Raw genomic sequence first — 21,969 nt, 5'->3', positions numbered from 1 at the left:
AACAAAGGTAATGAGAGCTGCAGAGAAACTGCTAAATTGAGTGCTCCGCCTGAAGGCCGGTTGCCATAGGAACAGTACGTAAGCGGAAGTGGAGCTGCGTGGGCGCTTCCCCTTCCGGGTCGGACCTTCCGACTCCCGCCGGAGTAGGGGAGCCACATGGGACGCAGGTTCTTGCACTGTTTCTTAACGCTGTTGCTGCCGAGATCAACCCTCCAAACCCCGCGCTGTATGCTAAGCCCAGAGTCCGGCCCGCCCCCAAAAAGGTCCCGCGGCAATATGGTACCACCACGAATCGGGACACACAACGGCACCTTCCACTGCGACGAGGCGCTGGCATGCGCGTTACTTCGCCTGCTGCCAGAATACCGGGTACGGTCTGCGAAAACTGACCCGGGGACTGCTTGCGGACCCGACGGGGTCCCTCTGATGGCTCAAACAGCCCGAACACTGCCCTAGGCCTGATTCCCTGGAAACCCTTCATTAATCCTCTACCCGCACGACCGCATCCTGATAGCCTCTTCGCCTGCTGTGTCCCCTGTAGGATGCAGAAATTGTGCGGACTCGGGACCCCGAGAAACTGGCTTCGTGTGACATCGTAGTGGATGTGGGTGGAGAGTACGATCCTCAGAGACATCGATATGACCATCATCAGAGGTGAGTCCTCAGATACCACTTGGTTTTTGTTTTTTTGTTGTTGTTTTTGGCGGTGCTGGGAGTAGAACCCTGGACTTGCTCATGCAAGTGAGCGCTTTACTACTGAGCTACACACTCAGTCCTAACTTACTTAACTTTCCCCTGTGCTCCATTTCAACCTTTCACTGCTCAAGTCCATGTTAGGGAACAGTTCGACTGGAATCGAACTTGCAAGGCTTTTTGGAACTATGCAACCTTCCATCCCTCCTGTTCTCTGCCTGCCGTGTACTCATCTCCCTGGCCTTGGACCTCCCTTGGCTCCTAATAACTCCCTCCAGCTCCTCCTAACTCGACTTGTTTGGCTTAGTTAGGCTTTTATTCACCATTGCTGTCATCTGCCCAGCCAATACCCCATCTGGGATTAATGTGTCCTGTGCCCTTGGTGCCCCACCTCTGACTACTGGGCTTACTTGATTTTGGCAGTTAATTACAGTTCAAATATGTGTAGTGTTTATTTCGTTTAAACTCTTCCACTGGGAAATCCTCTTGTTCAAGGGTAATCCATTATCCACAGTACCATTCCGGTCCTTTTCCCTCACCTCAAACCCCTGTTCACATCTCTGTGGGCTCTTCCAGCAAGCATTTCCTCAGTTTTCAACCTGGAAACATCCTCAACTCCTTCTATCAGTAGAGGAAATATTGTTTCCTTCTATTGGGAGGTTATTTCTCTGTCCTATTCCAATCTGAAACTTTCTCTTTTGGGACTTCACATCACAATTCTGCCACCAACCTTTCTATTTTTCCTTCATTAATGCCAAAACTCTGCTCAAGCATCTTCCATCTTGAAAACAAACAAAGGAAGAAAAACAAAACACTATCAGTGATACTGTAATATAAAAGTAGTTATTGCTGAGGTATTATAAAGATGTTTGGGGGTTGCTGAGGATGGAACCTAGGACCTTGAGCATGCTAAGGTAGTGTTCTACCTCTAAAATTTTTAAAAGACTTTAAAACCATCTGTATCAAACATGTACAGAATTTTTTTTCTTTATTCCCTAAACAATACAGTATAACATATTTACATAGCATTTACATTGTATTGGGTATTATAGGTAACGTAGAGGTGATTTAAGGTACACAGGACAAAATGTTTATTTAAATAATTAGGTACTGATGATCTGAGGTTTGGCTCAGGGGTAGAAAGCTCACCTAGCATGCGTGAGGCACTGGGTTCGATCCTCAGCTCAGCACCACATAAAGTAAAATAAAGACATTGTGTTCACCTATAATTTAAAAAAAATATATTAAAAATAAATAAGGGCTGGGATTGTGGCTCAGTGGTAGAGCGCTCACTTAGCACCGGCGGGACCCGGGTTTGATCCTCAGCACCACAAGAAAATAAAGGCATTGTGTTGTGTCCATCTACACCTAAAAAATAAATATACTTTAAATAAATAAATAAGATATTTGAGCATCAGTGGAATTTGTTATCCATAGGGTGTCCTGGAGCCAGTCTTGCAAAGATTCTGAAGGACAGTTGTACTTGTTTGGTTGCTTGTTTTTGTCTTCTTGCAGCAAATAAATTTGAAAAGCAAAGATATTTTTTCTTGAATGTCTAATAAAACACAAAACCTGAGATATGGTAAATGTTGAGTTTTAGTCATTGTTCAGTGAATGCATGAATGGAGACTCTAAGCCGAGGTCTATGTTAATCTCTGAGGAAAAGCCAAGCCCCTCCCAGCTGGGCTTTCTCCTCCCAACTCCTGCAGTGGCCCCACCCTCCCATGTCTGCACAGGTGAGCACGCACACAGTATTCACTGGGGCTGGCTTCTTCACCTTGGCCCTACCTCCTCAGGTCTTTCACAGATACCATGAGCTCTCTATGCCCTGGGAAGCCATGGAAGACCAAGCTGAGCAGTGCTGGACTCATCTATCTTCACTTCGGGCACAAATTGCTGGCCCAGTTGCTGGGCACTAGTGAAGAAGACAGCATGGTGGACACCCTTTATGACAAGGTGGGGATATGAGGACAGAAATGTCCCACATTTGCATCTCTACCAGGCCTTCTAGGCATGTTACCATGCAGCACTCCGGGCTGGGCCTCAGGGTTCCTGGACTATTTACCACTACCCCATACCCCACCCCATCCCCATCTGTCTCATTTCACAAAGGGATGATCTCTCTCCATCTGCATCCTGGGGTGTCTGTGAGAAGTGGATGACATACTACGTGGAAAGGGCTTTGGTGTTTTTATTCTATGGTGATTTTGTTTTTCAGTCTGATCTCACTATGTTGCCCAGGCCAGCCTTGAATTCCTGGGCTCAAACCACCTTCCTGAGTAACTAGGACTAAAGGTGTATGCCACCATACCTATTATTGCAAAGCAGCATTTCCCAGTCCTGGTAAAATAATTACTTAGAACTTGAGTACATAGAGGAAGCTGCTTATATTTGGAAGCATCAAGCTCAGAGGTTCTCCCTGCCACTCTAATTCACTTGTAACATGGGAGTTGGGAAGGGACTAATTTTGAAAATATCTTCAAGTTCCACCAGGTTCCCTACAAGCAGCTTTCTGCTCTTGGGGAAGGAATAGGACTCACAGCCCTGGGTTCATCAGATCAAACATTTTATTTTAGTGTCAGAGATTGAACCCAGGGGTGCTTAATGACTGAATCATATCCCTAACCTTTTTTGTTTTTATTTGGAGACAGGGTTTCACTAAATTGGTAAGGCTGGCTTTAAACTTGGCAATCCTCCTCCCTCTGCCTTTTGAGTTGTGGGATTACAGGCATGTGCTATGTCCAGCAGATAGCAACTTTTTAGACTGCCAGGGTCAATTTTAATTTCCATTGCTGAGAGGTTACTAAGCAGCTTACTAATTTAAATGTTTTTTGTTTGTTTCTTTTTGTAATGGCATTTGAACCCAGAGGTGTAGCTTTACCACTAAAATACATTCCCAGCCCCTTTTATTTTCTGAGATAGGATCTTGCTACATTGCTTAAGGCCTAAGTTGTGGAGGCTGGCCTCAAACTTATGATCCTACTGCCTCCCCAAGTTGCTTGGATTACAGTCTTACACTGTGCTAGGCCAAACCTGTGTTGGGGATCCAAGCATCAAATTAGGGTCCGTAACCAAGTGCTGCTGGGTCTAGATGAGTTACTTGTCCAACACTTTTTGTACATGCCACAGATATGATAAAGGAGGCCTATTTTGCATGAAAATCACATTGATTCTGCCCCCAAACTCTTGAGGCATTGTTTTACCATTTCTTCAAGCTCAGGAAATGGGATTCCCTGGCACCCAAACCTCACATCCTAGCTCTTGATGTCTAGTCTAGGTCTCATTCTTCCCTACTCAATTTATGTGCTTACAGACCTTCTTGTAACTCACTAACTGCCACTGAATAGACTCTATAGCCCACCTGGAGCTCTACCCTCCACCAGTGATAGGAATCTACTCCCATAGTCCCCTTTAGGAACTGAGATCCTTCTTATTCAAAAGCCAGAAGTGCCCTCCCCACACATGCTGGCCATGGCTTGGGCTTGGTATAGTGAGCAAGCCCTGGGTTAGAGGTCAGGTAATTTGAAACCCCGTCCCAGCATTATTAGCACTCTGATCTTTGGGCAAACCCGGTTCCCCCCTTCTTCATCCAGTGAGTGGTAAGATCCTTACAGGGTATTGTGAGGATTAAGTGAAATAGTATGTATGGACATAATTTGAAACCTATGTGACTTTGCACAAATGGTAGGTATCCTCAAGAGCATTTCCCATGCTGCTGCCATAGATGTATGAGAACTTCGTGGAGGAGGTGGACGCAGTGGACAATGGGATCTCCCAGTGGGAGGAGGGGGAGCCTCGATATGCACTGACTACTACTCTGAGTGCCCGGGTTTCTCGACTTAATCCCACCTGGAACCATCCTAACCAAGACACGGAGGTAAAGAGGGCCCCTGGGAAAGAGACCCTGAGATGTAAAAACCCCAGAGAAAGTTGGAACATTTACTCCTCTTTTTTTCTTTTGCACCAGGGATTGAACTCAGGCACTAAATCACTGAGCCACATCCCAGCCCTATTTTGTATTTTATTTAGAGACATGGTCTCACTGAATTGCTTAGTATCTCACTTTTGCTGAAGCTGGCTTTGAACTTGCAATCCTCCTGCCCCAGCCTCCCAAACCTCTGGGATTACAGGCATGTACCACCACACACAGCTACATTTGTTTCTCTTAAACTCTAAGCAAAGTAAAGTTTGGGCCAGCACCATGGTTCCAATTCCTACCATTCCCAGGCAGGGTTCAGGCGTGCAATGGATCTGGTTCGAGAAGAGTTTTTGCAGAGACTTGACTTCTACCAACACAGCTGGCTACCAGCTCGGGCCTTGGTGGAAGAAGCCCTGGCCCGACGATTCCAGGTACAAGCCTAGGAAAAGGCATTGGGGATCAGTGGTGGCTGGCAGGCTGCTATTCTAGTGTTACTTCTCTTTCAGGTGGACCCAAGTGGGAAGATAATAGAACTGGCAAAAGGTGGATGCCCCTGGAAGGAACATCTCTATCACCTGGAATCTGGGCTGTCCCCCCCTGTGGCCATCATGTTTGTTATCTTCACTGACCAGGCTGGACAGTGGCGAGTTCAGTGTGTGCCCAAGGAGCCCCACTCATTCCAAAACCGGTGAGGCACCAGGGAATGACTCTGCACACCTTCAGGCCTGTTTTAGCCCTATTAGGGAATGCTGCCAACCTTGGCCTTTGATCTTCTCCCCTTTCCCAGTTTCTCAGGTCTGTTTGCTCCCACAAACTCCCTTTTTCTCTTCATTTGTAGGCTTCCTCTGCCAGAGCCGTGGCGGGGTCTTCGGGATGAGGCCCTGGACCAGGTCAGTGGGATTCCTGGCTGTATCTTTGTCCATGCCAGTGGTTTCATTGGTGGGCACCACACTCGAGAGGGTGCCTTGAGCATGGCCCGTGCCACTCTGGCCCAGCACTTAACACCTATGCCTTCCTCAGATCCCCCAGTCCAATAAAACAACTTACTCTTATGGATCCAGTCCTTTATTCATTATTACCCTACATTATCCTGGGAACTTGCTCAAACCTGACAAAAGCAAAACATCTAATATGTGCAAGTCCTTATGCTACAAGTTTTCCTCAACACTAACTTCTTGGTTTTGACTTTCCAGTCATTTTTTAAAAGAATCTAGTTCCTAGGGTTAAATAACTGAAGAATTCAAAAGTAGCAGATAAAAAGCAACAAAGCAGGAACTTATTCCCAAATCCTTGCTCCCTGCCCCACTGCAATTCCCCTAGAAAAGATAGTCCAATAACTGAATGGAAAACAAACCTTTAATTAGAGGTGGGAATGAGGAGAGTGGGGCTGAAGAGTTGGTGGCCCTGGGAGAGGGTCCCAAGGGGCAGAGCTTGGGGATGTCTCAGTAAATAGTGGCAGATCATGAACAGAGCCTCCACCAGCTGGGGGCTCTTGGCTCCGGCCAAGCACTGGACTAAAACGTGGAAACTGGGCATTGACAAAGTACAAAGGGATGTGGGCGATCCGGCCTGTGGACCAGCACTGCAGGACAATAAGGGGAAAAAAAATTAAATCCTGGGTCCCAAGGAAGCCTCATGGTAGAGCCACACAGCAGTCAAGGGCCCTCAGCTTCTCTACCCCAGTCCCCAAAATCCCAGCAGCCTGGCCTACTCACCACACTTAGCAGGGCCCCTTTATTGAAGGAAGGATGGAAAGTGATGAGCTGGGCCTGGGCTCCTGGCTCACCCTGGATAATGCCACTAGGGGAAGCATAGGAATAGGTGAGAGGCAACAGGAGGTTGTGCCTGTAGGGCTTGTGGGTTTAGTGTGTGAGAGTGGCCAGGAACCCAGACCTAAATGCCTGCCCAGCACTTACCAAGGAAGCAGCTCAAACACAGGGCTGTTTCGAGTACGAAAAAGGAGGATGACTGGTTTCCCATCCTGTACCCGTGGGTTTCCTAGAAGAAACAGGTCCAGTGCTGGGGGTGTTGTTCAGTGGCAGGGCACTTGCCTAGCATGCATAAAGCCCTGGATTTGTTTCCCAGGACCACAAAAAAAGAAATGGGTCCACTGACAGAGGGAACTCGAGTAGCAGTGGAGTACCAGAGGAGGGGCAGAAAACTAGAAGCGTGGACATACTTGTTTAATAGGGAAAACTGACCTAAGCAAAGCCCTACCCTCTGTCTCACCTTTCATAAGCACAGCCAGACGCTCCCCACTGGGGTCCCAGACCATGGAATGGGCCTCTCCCCCGAGCCTATAGGCCAGGACAAGAAGTGTTCAGTGTGGCCCTTGCCACCTTTCCTTTTCACACTCCCTCCTTTCCTCCCACACTCAGCTCACCTCTCCTCACCATCTGGTGTCTGTATTGTTGTTTCAGACAGATCTGCCACAATCGTCGCTGACTTTGCACCTCCAACGCGCCCTTTCCCCTCACCTGTAGATAATGGGAAAAGTTCTGAGAAGTACAGAAAACACTCTTCCCATTGATCCCCAGTCAGCTCATCAATATTTCTGAAGTCTCCTAAGCTTCTGTACTTCCCTTTACCCATCACCCCATCAAGTTACCATCCTACAGGTTGCTGCCTCTCTCCGATTGTCCCAGACATTCTACATTCTTTTTTTTTTTTTTTATTTTTAATTTTTTTTAGTTCTCGGCAGACACAACATCCTTGTTGGTATGTGGTGCTGAGGATCGAACCCGGGCTGCACGCATGCCAGGCGAGCGCGCTACCGCTTGAGCCACATCCCCAGCCCGACATTCTACATTCTGAAGTATTGCCCTAACTCACCACAACGTTCTGGGAATAACAAGGAGTAAATCAGTGGTTCCCCCAATACAGTGAACAGCAGTCGTTTTCCATCTGGGCTCCAGCAGCCAGTCTGGGGTCAGGAAGCAAAAGGCAGGGGAAGGGAAGTCTATAGGGTGATGCAGAAAGGAACTAGTATAGGAAGTAGGGAGCTAGGCTTGGGGAATTTAGAGTCTACTGGACATACCACCTCCCCAGCTTCTGTGAATCAGTCTCCTTACCTGACAGCGCCCTGACAGAGTGGGCCATCTCTCGCAAGTCCACATCTGGGCCTCCCAGACTCTGAGCCAGAGAGATAAATTATAGCTTAGGGCCTCCAGGCTCCTACACCTGGACCCCCTCCCTCTGGCAGTCCCAGGGTCAGGTTCCAGGTACCAAACCAAGTGCCTTTCTCTAGGTCCTTACCCTTACCCTTCCCTTATACCGAAAGACAGCTGAAGGAGTGGTGGCCAGGACTTTGCTGCCATCTGGGGACCACAACAAGTTAGTAACTCCGCCTCCTCGAAACCATGGAAGCGGGACACAGATCTCTGTTGAGATGTCCCATACCTAGGTGAGGAAGCAGGAGAGTGAGACAAAGGAAACTCAAGCACCCCATCAGCTTACAGTGGGCTACCCTCTTTAATGTACACAAAAGAGACTGTTAAACATGAGGACATGGATTTATGTTTACAATGAAAGCAGACACTTAAATCTGTGAGGGTGCCAATGGTAAAACTGCTTCCATGATAAGCTAAAGATTGGACAAGGATCCCACTCCCTCCCACATGATATTTTCTAACACCAGGAAAAAAACTTCTTGCCTCAAGTCAGAGTAGAAGCTGAGATGGCATGAGGGGTACAAGATTGGGGATGTGGCTCAGTGGTATAGCATTTTCCCATCATATGTAAGACCCTGGGTTCTATCCTCAACATGGCAAAAAAAAAAAAAAAGCAGGGGTTAGGGAGAGGATAGGACCAACTCACCAGGATTGCAGCATCCACAGGTGAGGCTGAGAGCAGCCGCCCCCCACTGGGGGCCCAGGCCAAGCTGGTGACAGGTGTGTGTCCAGGATGAGATAATACCTGGGCACAGCCAGAAGAAGGTCTGACAAAATAGAAGGTATGGGATCAGTAGATAGAAGAAAGCATTGTGATTTCATTTCTTTGCTTCTCCTAACACCTCCCAATCTCAATAGTACCTCCCAGCTCAAATCTAGGATGGGGAAAAGGGGTAACAATCATGGAAATTAAAGGGGAAAAAAAAAGGCAAAGGAAGGAAATCATTGCCATTAATGGGTGATGTGTAATGTCAAGGCCAGAGTGAAAAGAAGTAAGCTTTCACTCCTCACCCCAGGAGTCAACTTCTGTCCAGTAAAGGCAGACAGAAGGACACTGAGTGTCATGCTCCCCCTAAAAGACAGCCCTGTCCCCACAGGCCATCCAGCCCAGTGTTAAGATCATTGATGACATAATCTCAAGGTTCCTAACACTTGTCAGAGTTACCTCCAGTCCCCAAAGCTCCAAAACTGCTTTTCTACCTATCTTTGTTAGGATGTCTCCTATCTCTGTGCCACACAATGATTTTTGCTGGGAAATAGGTGATGGCACCTGCTGTCCCTTTTCTTTCTTTCTTTCTTTCTTTTTTTTTGGTACTAGGAATTAAACTCAAGGGCTCTCTACCAATCACATACCCAGCTCTTTTTATTTTTCATAAGACCGGGTCTCACTAAGTTGCTGAGGCTAGCTTCAAACTTGCAATTCTCTTGCCTTAGCCTCCCTAGTTGCTCGGATTACAGGCATGCATCACCATGCCTGATTTTCTGCCCTGTCATTCATCTCTATTTTCAGAGCCATGTAATTGGCCTGACACGGACAGGCTACTACCTAATTAATACCACAATACCACACTTTCCCCTTTCCACCAAACTACAATCACCTTTAATCCCAATGAGGTCATAGGCCACTGATGTACAACCATTTTCAACTTTAAAATATGTCACAGCTGGATGTGGTGGTGCATACCTATGATCCCAGTAGTTTGGGAGGTGGTTACAGGGGGATCACAAGTTAAAGGCCAGCCTCAGCAATTTAGTCTGGCCCTAAGCCAGTTAGCAAGAACATATCTCAAAATAAAAAATAAAAAGGGCAGGGGTTGTGGTTCAGTAGTAAAGTCCCTGTAGGTTCAATCCCTAGTACCAAAGAAATAAAAGAAAGCACAGCAGCTGGGCACAGAGGCACACATGGCTGTAATCCCAGGGACTCAGGAGGCAGGGGCAGGAGGATCACAAGTTCAAGGCCAGCCTCAGCAACTTAGCAAAACCCTGTCTTGAAATTAATTTAAAAAGGGGAGAGGGGGAGCCTAGGGACTTAGCACAGTGAAAAAAGCACTTAAGTTCAATTCCCAGTACAAAGAAAAAAAAACATTTCAGAGATATCTTTTCTAATCAGTTTATAGAGCTCTATTCTCATTCTTTTTAGGGCTCTGCTTTATACATCAAATATAATTTATTTATTTATTTATTTATTTTAAAGAGAGTGTGAGAGAAGAGAGAGAATTTTTTAATATTTATTATTTTTTAGTTCTCGGCGGACACAACATCTTTGTTGGTATGTGGTGCTGAGGATCGAACCCGGGCCTCACGCACACCAGGCGAGCGCGCTACCGCTTGAGCCACATCCCCAGCCCATATAATTTGTTTAGATGTGCGTCTACAAATGGACATTTCATTGTATAAAATATTATATAAAATATTTTCTATATTCAGCCTACTGCAGTTGTGCAAGCCTATAACTCCAGCTACTCTCGAGACTGAGACAGGAGGATTCCAAGACAGGAGGATTCAAGGCCAGCCTCAGAAACTTAGTGAGACTCTGCTCAGAATAAAAAATAAAAAAGGAAGGAGTAACTCAGTGATAAGAGCATCCTAGATTCCATCCCCAGTATCACAATTTTTTTCTTTTTTTTTTCAGAGAATTTTTTAATATTAATTTTTTAGTTATCAGCAGACACAACATCTTTGTTAGTATGTGGTGCTGAAGATCAAACCCGAACCGCATGCATGCCAGGCAAGTGCGCTACCACTTGAGCCACATCTCCAGCCCACAATTTTTTTCTTTATCCACATCTCTTATATTGTCATTTAGTAGAGCAGAGTTTTAACTATAATTCAGGAATAAAAAGCTTACAACTTTAAAAAAACAATTATCAATATTTTATTTAGAGAACTTAGGTTGCTTAGCACCTCACTTTTGCTGAGGCTGGCTTTGAACTTGTAATCCTCCTGCCTCAACCTCCTGAACCACTGGGATTACAAACATGCGCTACTGCACTCAGCTTCTTTTCTTTCTTGAGACTGAGTCTTGCTAAATTGTTCAGGTTAGGGCTGGGATGTAGCTCAGCGGTAGCACACCTTTACCTAGCAAACATGAGGCCCTGAGTTCAATACCCATTATTACTGGGGAAAAAAATTGCCAAGATTATACCTGAACTCAAAATCCTCCTGCCTCAGTCTTCTGAATGCAGTGATTACATATACATGCCATGTAATCATTTGAGACAGGGTTAAACTTCATATTTGTATTTTAATTAACTGATTGATCAACTGGTACTGGGGACTGAAACCAGGGGCAATCTACCACTGAGTCACACCCAACCCTTTTTAAAAAATATTACTTTGAGATAGTAAGTAGCCCAGCCTGGGCAACTCCTCCTGCCTCAGCCTACCAAATTGCTGGGATTACTGGTGTGTGCCACCAGGTCCAGGTCATTTTTTTTTTTAATGGCTTTTTTTTTTTTAATGGACACAGTATCTTTTTATGTCTTTATTTTTATATGGTGCTGAGGATCAAACCCAGTGCCTCACACATGTGAGGCAAGGATTCTACCACTGAGCTACAGCCCCAGCCCCATCATTTTTTGCAATGAAAAACCAACTTTATCATACATTAAATTTCCATATATCCTAAAATCTGTTCCTGAATATTATTCTGTCACATCAATCTATTTTTCTTTTTTATTTCTGGTAGCACTGGGGATTGAATCCAGGGTTCCATGCATGCTAGGCAAGTGTTCTACCACTTAGCTATACTCCTAGGCCCTGTTTTTCTATTGTTGTGCCAATAACTCAATAACTTTCTTTAATACCTGGTAAGGCAAGTCATCCTTCACTATTCTAACTTTTGAAAGTAATTGATTCACATTTATTCTTTAAGAACTCTAATTATCATTTGCCAATTCTGATTGGAAGTATACTAAATTTGCCAGGCACAGGGGAACACATGTAATCCCAATTACTATGGAGGGAAGTTGAGGCAGGAGGGTCTCAAGTTTGAAGCCAATCTCAAAAAATAAGAACTGTGGATGTAGCTCAATAGTATAACACTTGCTAATAATGTGCAAGGCACTGGACTCAATTCCCATCACTGTAAAAAATAGATAAACAAATAATAAAATTTTAGGGCTGGGGATGTAGCTCAGCAGCAGAGCACTTGCCTCACATGTGTAAGGCACTAGGTTCAATCATCAACACCACATAAAAATAAAACAAAATAAAGGCATGCTGTCCATCTACAACTATAAAAAAATTAAAAAAAAAAGACAAAATTTTTAAAAATAAAAAGAACTGGGGATATAACTCAGTGGCAAAGCATCCCTGGGTTTAATTCCCAGTACGTGCCACCCCCTTCCCCCCAAAAAAAACCCTTTCTTGTATTATCTATTGTCAGGTAGGGGGCTGGGATATAGCTCAGTGGTAGAACACTTGCCTAACATGTACAAGGCCCTGGGTTCAATCCCCAGCATTGAAGGGGGAAAAATCCAATCTATCGTCAGGTAGGTGATAGGGTTATATTAGTTTCAGAAAAATTAGTTAGGGCGGGGCTAGGTTGTGGCTCAGTGGTAGAGCACTTGCCTTGAATATGTAAGACACTGGGACTCTCTGCACCACATATAAATAAAAAATAAAAGTCCATCAATAACTAAAATGAATAAGATAAATAAAATTTTAAAAAAATATTAGGATGGATCCTGCAACTTTCTTAGAAAGAGGGCATTAAAAAACGGTGAAATCCAAATAATGTCTAGAATTTGGTTAATAACAATGTACATATATCAGTTTCCTGTTTTTTTTTTTATTCCCACATTTTTTTACTGGTGCATTATAGCTATACACACTAATGGGATTTGTTGTGACAGTCATACACATACACACAAGTTTCTTAGTTTTATTTGTCATCAATGAAACTGAGACCAGTGGAACACTGGTGGTACACCTTTGGTACATGTCCATTATCCCAGCGACTCTAGAAGCTGAGGCAGGAGGATCCCAAGTTCCAGGCCAGCCTCAGCAATTTAGCCAGACTCTTAGCAACCTGATGTTGCCTCAAAATAAAAAAGATTTTTAAAGGGACAAGTGTGTAGCTCAATGGTAAAGTACTGCAGTATCTCTCTCACATACACACGCAATCAAGTTTTCCAAAATTTTCTTTGATGTGGAATAGTCCAAATAACAGAGATTATCTATTCTTGGGACAATTTCATATGACTTTCATAAAACCATCTCAGTATAGCATCTTTTTTAGTGGCACAGTTTATCCTTTTCTTCTACAATCCACTTTCGTAACATTTTACTAGAAATCAAACATTTATACTCTTCCAATTTGTTGGTCTTTTTTTTTAGTTGTAGTTGGACACATACCTTTATTTTAATTATTTTTATGTGGTGCCGAGGATCAAACCCAGGGCCTCGCACATGCTAGGCAAGTGCTCTACTGATGAGCCACAACCCCAGCCCCCAATTTGTTGGTCTTAATAGGTACAAAATATTTTCATAAACTTTTTTCTTCCATATCTGTTCTTTCTCCCTTTTTGTCTATTTATTTGTTTATTTGGTACTGGGAATTGAACCCAGGGGTGCTTTATCACTGAACTACATTCCCAGCCCCTTTCTGTTTTGAGACAGGGCCTCACTAAATTGCTAAGGCTGACTTTAAACTTCAATCCTTCTGCCTCAGACTCCCAAATTCTGGGATTACATGTGTGTGCACCATAGTGCCCGGCTCGTTCTTTTTTTTAGACAAGGTCTTGTCTTGCTATGTTGTCCAAGCTAGTTTCAAACTTCTGGACTCCTATCTCAGCCTCTTGAATAGCCGGGACTATAGGCACACACCAGTCCTGAAAATAGTGCACTTAGATTTTTCTCTTGTTATTAATTAACCTAGCCAAAAGGTTTTTTTCTTCAATCATAATTTTTAAAACAGTTTTTGGTTTTATTTTTAGTTACTTCTCATGAGTATTCTAGTTCTACATTGTGATGGTTTCTATACTCATGGGTACTCATTCTCTTCTACTTTCCTTTAAATGTGTATCTGCACAGTACCTTAGAAGAGATGGTCTTTCTGTTCCATGACCCATATATATATATTGTCCTCATAATTCCAGAAGCCCCTAGTTCCATCCCTTTCTCTAGATTACAGAATCTAGAGAAAGGGATGGAACTGTCTAGCACACACCTTGACCTTAAATGCTTCTTTTATCATACCCCAGAGAAGTACTGTGAGGACAAAGAACTTCTTCCAAAACTCTCACCACCCACCACCCATGGGATGGCCAAATTAAGACAGGTTGCCAAAGCAGGCTGCCAGGACTCACCGGGTAGACAAGGAAGTGGGGTCTAGAGTCCATATGAGAATACAGCTCTGGCAGGCCACAGCCAAGACAGAGGCACTGAGAGGCTTCCAGGCCAGAGCTGCCACATTTCGCTGTAGCCGATGCTTCAGGGAAGGAATTATAGTGCTGGAATGAAAAAGTAGAGAACTGAAACAAAGCAGGGACATTAACACTCAGGAGACCTGAGTGTAGTTAAGGAGGGAGAATCACAGAGAAGAAAGCTAATCCATCCAGGGCCCAGGAGAATCAGGGATATTGTGGGTAAGATAAAAGCTAGATCTAGAAAAAGGGCACGTCGGGCTAGGGACACAGCTCAGTTGGTAGAGTGCTTGCCTCACGTGCACAAGGCCCTGGGTTCAATCCCTAGCACCAAAAAAAAAAAAAAAAAAAAAAAAAGGCACATCTAGTTATGAAACATCCCTGAACCCAGTTCTGGAAGGAACCCTGTGGACCAGGCTCAAGAACTACACACTTCCCTGGGATCAAGGCTGGAAGGAAGGGAGAATGACAAGTCAGAGCTGGCCTCATACACCTACACATACCTGTTGGCATTATACACACGAATGGTGTCATCCTGCAGGGCCACCGCAAACTTGTTGGTGTGAGGATGCCATGCAAAGACCCTCAAGCAGCAGCTGGACCTGGGCAGAAGTGAGTTCCGTTGACATTTGTTCTTCCCACACCCCAACCCAACATTCCCTTCCATGTGAAAAGATGTTTGTTATTTACTTTTTCTTTTACTCCTTTTGTGAGTAGGAAGAATGAAAATGTGGTGAACAGTCAGGAAAGGAATGGAAGAAGTCTCCATCTTGACTTCCCTATCCCCAAAAGAAATTCCAAGGTTCACAACTCCTCCAATAAGGCCCCAGAGCTTGTGTACTCACCAATTTGTGACTTGGGCAAATTCAGCAATCAGATCTTCACTCCTGAGCTATAAGAACAAAGCAGAGGGCTGGGTTGTAGCTCAGTGGTAGAGCACTTGCCAAGCACGTATGAGGCACTGGGTTCAATTCTGAGCACCACATATAAATAAATAAATTGAAAGTCCATCAAAAAAAAAAAAAAAAGCATGTGTGTGTGTGTGTGTGTGTGTGAATAGGAAAGGGGTGATGAGGGAACAGTGCCCAGGGAGGGCCAGAAGGAAGTCAAACTTACAGACAGATGAGGGAACAGGGACCCATGGAGGGAGGAGGCCCAACGACAGAGTGCCAGGGCCCAGCTGGATGCCGTCTTCACCCATTCAAAAACTGTGGGGTTAAGGAAACAACTCTGATATACCATTCAAAATTAGGGCACTTACTAAGCAGTACTCTCTCAGGTGAGAACAAGCAAGAACAAGCACTTCCCAAGTCCCTCTGCCCAGTAAGGACTCTGGACACCTCCCTCTTTACACCTATTCTGGGTTATAAGGGTAGTAGAAGGGGAGAAAGATGACAGGAAACAATGGGGCTAACAGGAAAAAGGCCAGGCAAATGGGTACTGCGGTGAATTCAAGAAGAATATGAGGAGATAGGCTGATAGGAGATACCAACCAAAAAACTAGAGGAAGCTGGAGGGACAAACTTACCCTCTTCCTCTGAGTTTGCAATTTCATTCAGCACTCCAAAAAGGCCCACATCACGCCTGATAAGGAAAGAAAACTATGACTCAGATTATTCTAATCTCAAGTCCCCCTATATGCATTTCATTCTTTCACTAAACATGTATTAAAAGTAAGGGCAGGGGCTGGGGATGTGGCTCAAGTGGTAGCGCGCTCGCCTGGCATGCGTGGGCCCCGGTTCAATCCTAAGCACCACATACAAACAAAGATGTTGTGTCCGCCGATAACTAAAAAAATAAATATTAAAAAATTCTCTCTCTCTCTCTCTCTCCCTCCTCTCTCTCTAAAAAAAAAAAAAAAGAATTAAAAAAAAAAAAAGTAAAGGCAGGGGCTGGGGTTGTGGCTCAGTGGTAAAGCTCTTGCCTCGCACGTGAGAGACCCTGGGTTCGATCCTCAGCACCTCATAAAAATAAATAAATAAAATAAAGATATTGTGTCAATGTATAACTAAAAAAAATATTAAAAAAAAAAAAAAGTAAGGGCAGGGGTGGAGATATAGCTCAGTTGGTAGAGTGCTTGCCTTGCATGCACAGATGAGACAACTAAAGCTCAGAGGTCTTTGGGGCTTTCTGAGCCAGTCAAGAAGTCTGAACTTGGGCTGGGGATGTGGCTCAAGCAGAAGAGCGCTTGCCTGGCATACGTGCGGCCCGGGTTCGATCCTCAGCACCACATACCAACAAAGATGCTGTGTCCGCCAAGAACTAGAAAATAAATATTAAAAATTCTCTCTCTCTCTCCTCTCTCTCTCTCTTTAAAAAAAAAAAAAAAAAGTCTGAACTTGTGCTAAGACAGTAAAAGGGAAACTCTGGAAGGGTTTGAAGCAAGAGAATAAAGCATTAGCATTTCAGAAGGATCAGTGTGGAAAGACATTAGAAGGAACCAAAATGGAGAAAAAAGGAATCAGTTATGAAGTTACTTCAGGACTTCTCCAAAACAAAGGTGAAGTGGCCTGAACCAGTAGGGATGCAGAAAAGGAGATAGATCTGACAGATTTAGAGAGTAGAATACACAAAATTTGAGAAATAATTAGACAAAGTAAGGGCAATACCAAGCAGCAACTACAACAGTTAATATGTTCATAATGTGCTAGGTTCTGGGTTAGGTGCCTTGAGTGATCTCCTTTGGCCATTACCAAAACCCTACACAGGGCTGGGGTTGTAGCTCAGTGGAAGAGCGCTCGCCAAGCATGTGCAAGGCGCTGAGTTCAATCCTTAGCACCATGTGAAAAAAAATAAATAAAATAAAGGTATTGTGTCCAACTACAACTAAAATAAATAGATAGATAGATAGATAGATAGACAGATATAAAAACTTACATGGGCTGGGATTGTAGTTCATAGTAGAGTACTTGCCTGGCATGTATGGGATACTGGATTCGATCCTTGGGACCACATAAAAATAAATAAAGCAAAGGTATTGTGTTCATCTACAACTAAAATATATTTTTAAAAAGCCTACAAAATAGGCATTGTAAACACAGAAATTGTAGACAAGCAATCTGAGTATGAAGAGTCTAATATGAGCAAGGTAGCAGAGACAATAGCACATGCTTGTAATCCCAACCACTTTAGAGACTGAAGCAAGAAGATCACAGTTCAAGGCCAGCCTCAACAATTTAGGAGAACTTCTCTCAAAATAAAACAGGCTAAGGGCTGGGATTGTGGCTCAGTGGTAAAGTACTTGCCTAGCATGTGTGAGACACTGGTTCAATTCTCAGCATCACATAAAAATAAATAAAAATAAAGGTTCATCACATGTATATATGATTGTATATACTAAATTTAAAAAAAAAATAAAAAGGGCTGGGGACGAAGTTCAGTGGTAGAGAGCCCCTGGATTCAACACCACTATAAGTGATGGGGAAGACATCTGATCAAGTGCAGGAAGCCATCAGTGAATTACATGAGGGTCTTCTATCAGTATGGTGGCCAGGGAGATTTAGGTTTGGCATCGCAAACTCTTTGTCTGTGGCTCTCCGAGGGCAACAGATTGCCCAATGCATGTGACCTTTATCTCTGCTCTATTAGGAAAATCTCTCATAGTAGCTCCAGAGATGGGGAACTGGACAGCCCAACTTTAACCTTTTTTGGTGAAGAACATTCTATGGAAGGGCTTTGATATTTCCCAATATAAATAAAGCAGGCTCAGGCTCCATTTTGCCAGAGTATAGAAGCTCAATCCGTCTGATCAGCTTGCCCGACCTGCCCCAAGTTTAGAAATAATTTTCTGCGACCTGTGGTTTTTTTCATTGGTTCTATTTTTCTTAGCTTTTATTTCTCAGCCAGTCCATTCCACCAAGGGGAACCCCATTTCCACTGCCTGCGCAGGACACGGGCAGGAATCAAGGTGACATAAATGGGGAATAAAAGAATAAGGAAGGGGCTGGGGATGTAGCTCAGTTGGTAGAGTGTTTGCCTCACATGCACAAGGCCCTGGGTTCAATCCCCAGCACCTTAAAATAAATAAATAAAAATAAAAAATTTAAAAACTGTCTATTTGCCTCAGAGCCTATCTTAAAACCTTCTGCTCCTGAATAATACAGCCATTCCTTGAAATGAAAAACCCCAAGGAAGAAGCCTGATTTTTTTTTTAATATTTATTTTTTAGTTTTCGGTGGACACAACATCTTTGTATGTGGTACTAAGGATCAAACCCGGGCCGCACGCATGCCAGGCAAGTATGCTACCGCTTGAGCCACATCCCCAGCCCCCGAAGAAGCCTGATTGAAGAGGGAAATGGAGATACTGAATTTAAACAGGCTTAACATGCAACATCTGTGGAGTATCTAAACAGGAATATGTGACAAACAAGTGAACACCCAGCTCTGCTTCATCAACTAGAAGTCCAGCCCCAGGAACATCAACATTTAAGGGACATCAGGAAGGGAAGCCAACAAAAAGAATGAGAGGACTGGGGCTGTAGCTCAGTGGCAGAGCGCTTGCCTAGCATGTGCGAGGTACTGGGTTCCATCCTCAGCACCACATAAAAATAAACAAATAAGGGGCTGGGATTGTGGCTCAACGGTAGAGTGCTCCCCTAGCACGGGTGGGACCCGGGTTCGATCCTCAGCACCACATAAAAATAAACAAATAAAATAAAGATATTCTGCCCATCTACAACTACAAAAAAATTTTTAAAAAAAGAATGAGAAGCAACAACCAGAGGTAGGAGCCAAAAAAGAACCGGGGAGCAAATGGCTCAGACAGTGAATTGATGTTCAACTTCACTTACACATGCAAATTAAACTGTACTGCAATATCAAACATCACAGTTTAGTAACACACAGGTAGAGAACTCATGTGCTGTTCATAGAACCATATATGTATACAATTTTAATAAAGGACTATTCGGGAACAGCTCACAAAATAAATGAATGAATATACCCTGGAACCCAGCAACTTAATTTCTAGGAATTTCTTCCTATAGATGACAACGGTAATAATGATGATGACTGAAGGGATTAATGTGTGCTAGGCCTTGTTCTATAAGTAATTTATATGTGTTAACTCATTTAATCACCACTACAACCTTGTAAGACAAGTTCCAGCCCATAAATTAGGAAAATGAAGGACAGAGTAATTAAGAAACTTGCCCAAGTCACACAGTTAAAAAATAGCACAGTCAGAAACTGAACCCAGGTAGTGTGGCTCCACTCCTAAATATGAATGAAGTATGTATGAGATTAATCCATACAACCTGACACTAACCTTGCTAAGATTCAGATAAAAGCTCAAAAGTGACAATGGCATGAGTTGGAAGAAAAAAGCAGGTTTACAAACCAGAAAGCAAAACAAGTGAACAGAGATGAAATGGAACCACTGTTGCACTACCTTGTGTTCCACAATAAGAACCAGAAATTTGACATGATTTGATATACAAGCCAGGCACAGTGACACATGCCTGTAGTCCCAATGACTCCAGAAGCTGAAGCAGAGGATCACAAGTGTGAGGTCAGCCTCAGCAACTTACCAAGACACTGTCTCAAAATTTAAAAAAAAAAAAGGGCTGGGGCACTGGGCTGTAGCTCAATGGTAAGAGCACTTGCCTAGCATATGTGAGGCACTAGATTCAATCCTCAGCACCACAGAAAAATAAATAAATACAATAAAGTGTTCATCTACAACTAAAAATTTTTTTAAAAGGGGGGGGGCTGGGGATGTAGCTCAATGATAAAGCATCCCTGGGTTCAATCCCCAGCACCAAAAAAAAAAAAAAAAGATTTTATATTATAGACCACTTTCATGGAGAGAGAGCCTGAATAAAACAGTCTTTTGAGGCTGGGATTGTGGCTCAGTGGCAGAGCACTTGCTTCGAACATGTGAGGCACCTGGTTCGATCCTCAGCACCACATAAAAAAAGGTAAATAAATAAACAAAATAAAGATATTGTGTCCATATATAAATAAATAAATAAATAAACAGCCTTTTGAAGAGGAGCTCAAGGCAGAGGAGTGGTGACCTCAGATTCTCCAGGATCTGTAGCCCATGGTCCAGGAAACCTTTGCCATGCCTCACCAAATGTTGATACACCGCTTCCACACTTGTTCCCGGTGATGGATGAAAGCAGTTCTTGTGCTTTGGTCCAGCCTCCCAGGGGTCTTTAGCAGATCCTTGTTCGGTTGTAGAATAGGAAGATCGATCCACTATAGCCCAGAAGTGAGGGGTTTGACAGTGAGTCAGACTCTTCCCCAGATCTTTGCAGAACTCCCTGTCATCTCCAACCCATGGCTGAGCTAAGAAAAACAAGCTCCAGAGGCCTGTTTTCCTATTTGCACAAAATAAATACTTGTGAGAGAGAAACAAATCTTGGCTCTCTTATCTGTAAAACTAGAATACTTTTTCGCAGAGTTCACTTTAGAAAACACCTGACTCAACCTCCTCTTAACAAACACTCGATAAACATCAGTTTCCCTTGCTTTTCCTTCCAAAGAACTCCCCTGGAAAAAAGTTCCGGAGTAAGCTTTCCCAGTTCTCCTAGACACTGTCCCCTATTTTTTAAACAGTTCTCCGGCATCCTCACACGTCCCAGATCCATCCTCATTTTCCGCATCCTTCTAACGCCAATCACAGCTCCTTGGCATCTCTTACAAACCAAATTCAGCTCTAAAATATACTGCCACCCTACAACTCTCTCGTGCACCCCGGCTGTTTCCTGACCCCACCGACGCCTCAAGCCCTCGGGTCCCCATTTCTCCTTGCTCCGCCCCCACGCCTCTGGTCCCCCCACGCCAAGACTACCTGGCCCCGGAAGTCGGGAGGCGGGCTCTCGTAATCATTGCCCGTTACCAGCTCGTTATTGTGCTCATACTGGGTGACTTGACCCCTAGGCGGCGGGGGGGGAAACAACCCCAGGGAGCACATCTTGCAAGTCAGGAGGACGTCAGAAGTCGGCTAGATCCAGGAAAGTAACTGCACAGACCGCGCCCCTCCGACTCAGTTCCCGGGTTAGATTCGTATGCGGACGGGTAGTCGCACAGGACAAACGACGACGCGATGTTCAACGGAAGTGAAGGGAAGAGTAACCAGAAGGCCCGGTTGGCGGTCTTGGGCCAACTTCCGGAGCTTTCTCGCGCGCCTCCTGGCGGCCGGCCGGGTAACAGCGCGCAAATGTTCGTAGGGCCAACCTTTAAGAGCCCAGGGATTTTTTTGTTTGTTTGTTTCCTATGAGACTACTATTTTTTTTTTCCAACTCTGAATTCCCCAGCAATCTCCCACCCACTCAGCGCTGAGAAAGCCCAAAATAAGCCATGTACATGGAAGTACCTAATTAAACCCTCCCAGGCCTGTGGATCGCCCAAACACAAATACAGACCATGTCGGAGGCAACTGGCTGGAGAGATCAGGAAAAGCCTCCAGAAAAAAGAAAGGTCAGAGGGAAGACCTCTGGAGGCAGGCACAGTGCTGTGTTCACCAGAACTCCTGGAAAGAGTGGTGGGGACACCTGGAAAACTAAAATTTCCTGAGTACATTACCGGAAGCACTTTTACAATTCTTACAACCTCAAGAGGTGCGCTTTTATACATCACGAGGAAAGTGAGGTACAGAGAGATTTAACGTAGATTTACCCAAATCAGGTACTAGGATTTAAGAATGAAAGTGAAGCTGGGCACAGTGGTGCACGCCTGTAATCCCAGCGACTCTGGAGGTTGAGGCAGGAGGATTGCAAGTTCAAAACCAGCCTCAGCAATTTAGTGAGGCCCTAAGCAATTTAGTGAAACCCTGTCTCAAAATAAAAATAAAGAAATAGACCTGGGGATGT

General features: G+C 44.3%; 2 protein-coding genes and 1 non-coding gene across 4 annotated transcripts; 2 read left to right on the top strand and 1 right to left on the bottom strand.

Annotated features, from left to right (window-relative positions):
• The first annotated feature begins 18 nt into the window (after positions 1–18).
• Myg1 (MYG1 exonuclease) lies at positions 19–5,664 on the top strand. Of its 2 annotated transcripts, XM_005325028.4 has the most exons (7): positions 19–369; positions 542–654; positions 2,490–2,649; positions 4,418–4,570; positions 4,921–5,043; positions 5,119–5,300; positions 5,451–5,664. In XM_005325028.4, exons 1-7 carry the CDS (start codon positions 157–159, stop codon positions 5,647–5,649), a joined length of 1,143 nt encoding a protein of 380 aa, XP_005325085.1. In that variant the 5' UTR covers positions 19–156; the 3' UTR covers positions 5,650–5,664. The 2 variants fall into 2 exon arrangements, with proteins under 2 accessions (XP_005325085.1, XP_021581873.1); XM_021726198.3 differs by lacking the exon at positions 4,418–4,570.
• A 286-nt stretch (positions 5,665–5,950) lies between these two features.
• Aaas (aladin WD repeat nucleoporin) lies at positions 5,951–21,232 on the bottom strand. Its single transcript, XM_005325031.3, has 16 exons — positions 20,949–21,232; positions 20,226–20,353; positions 15,679–15,734; positions 15,267–15,358; positions 14,996–15,042; positions 14,654–14,752; positions 14,094–14,237; positions 8,429–8,549; positions 7,887–8,011; positions 7,684–7,744; positions 7,445–7,535; positions 6,996–7,089; positions 6,842–6,909; positions 6,529–6,610; positions 6,328–6,412; positions 5,951–6,194 (listed from the first exon to the last, which is right to left on the bottom strand). Exons 1-16 carry the CDS (start codon positions 21,069–21,071, stop codon positions 5,973–5,975), a joined length of 1,638 nt encoding a protein of 545 aa, XP_005325088.1. The 5' UTR covers positions 21,072–21,232; the 3' UTR covers positions 5,951–5,972.
• On the top strand, positions 18,095–18,168 carry Trnav-cac (transfer RNA valine (anticodon CAC)). Its single transcript has one exon. It is a non-coding gene; the product is annotated as a tRNA-Val (tRNA).
• Positions 21,233–21,969: the final 737 nt, after the last annotated feature.

This window comes from Ictidomys tridecemlineatus, chromosome 6, assembly GCF_052094955.1.
Source record: "Ictidomys tridecemlineatus isolate mIctTri1 chromosome 6, mIctTri1.hap1, whole genome shotgun sequence".
NCBI lineage: Eukaryota > Metazoa > Chordata > Mammalia > Rodentia > Sciuridae > Ictidomys > Ictidomys tridecemlineatus.
The sequence above is the reverse complement of the archived record's forward strand: the minus strand, read 5'-3'. Positions and strand labels throughout refer to the sequence as shown.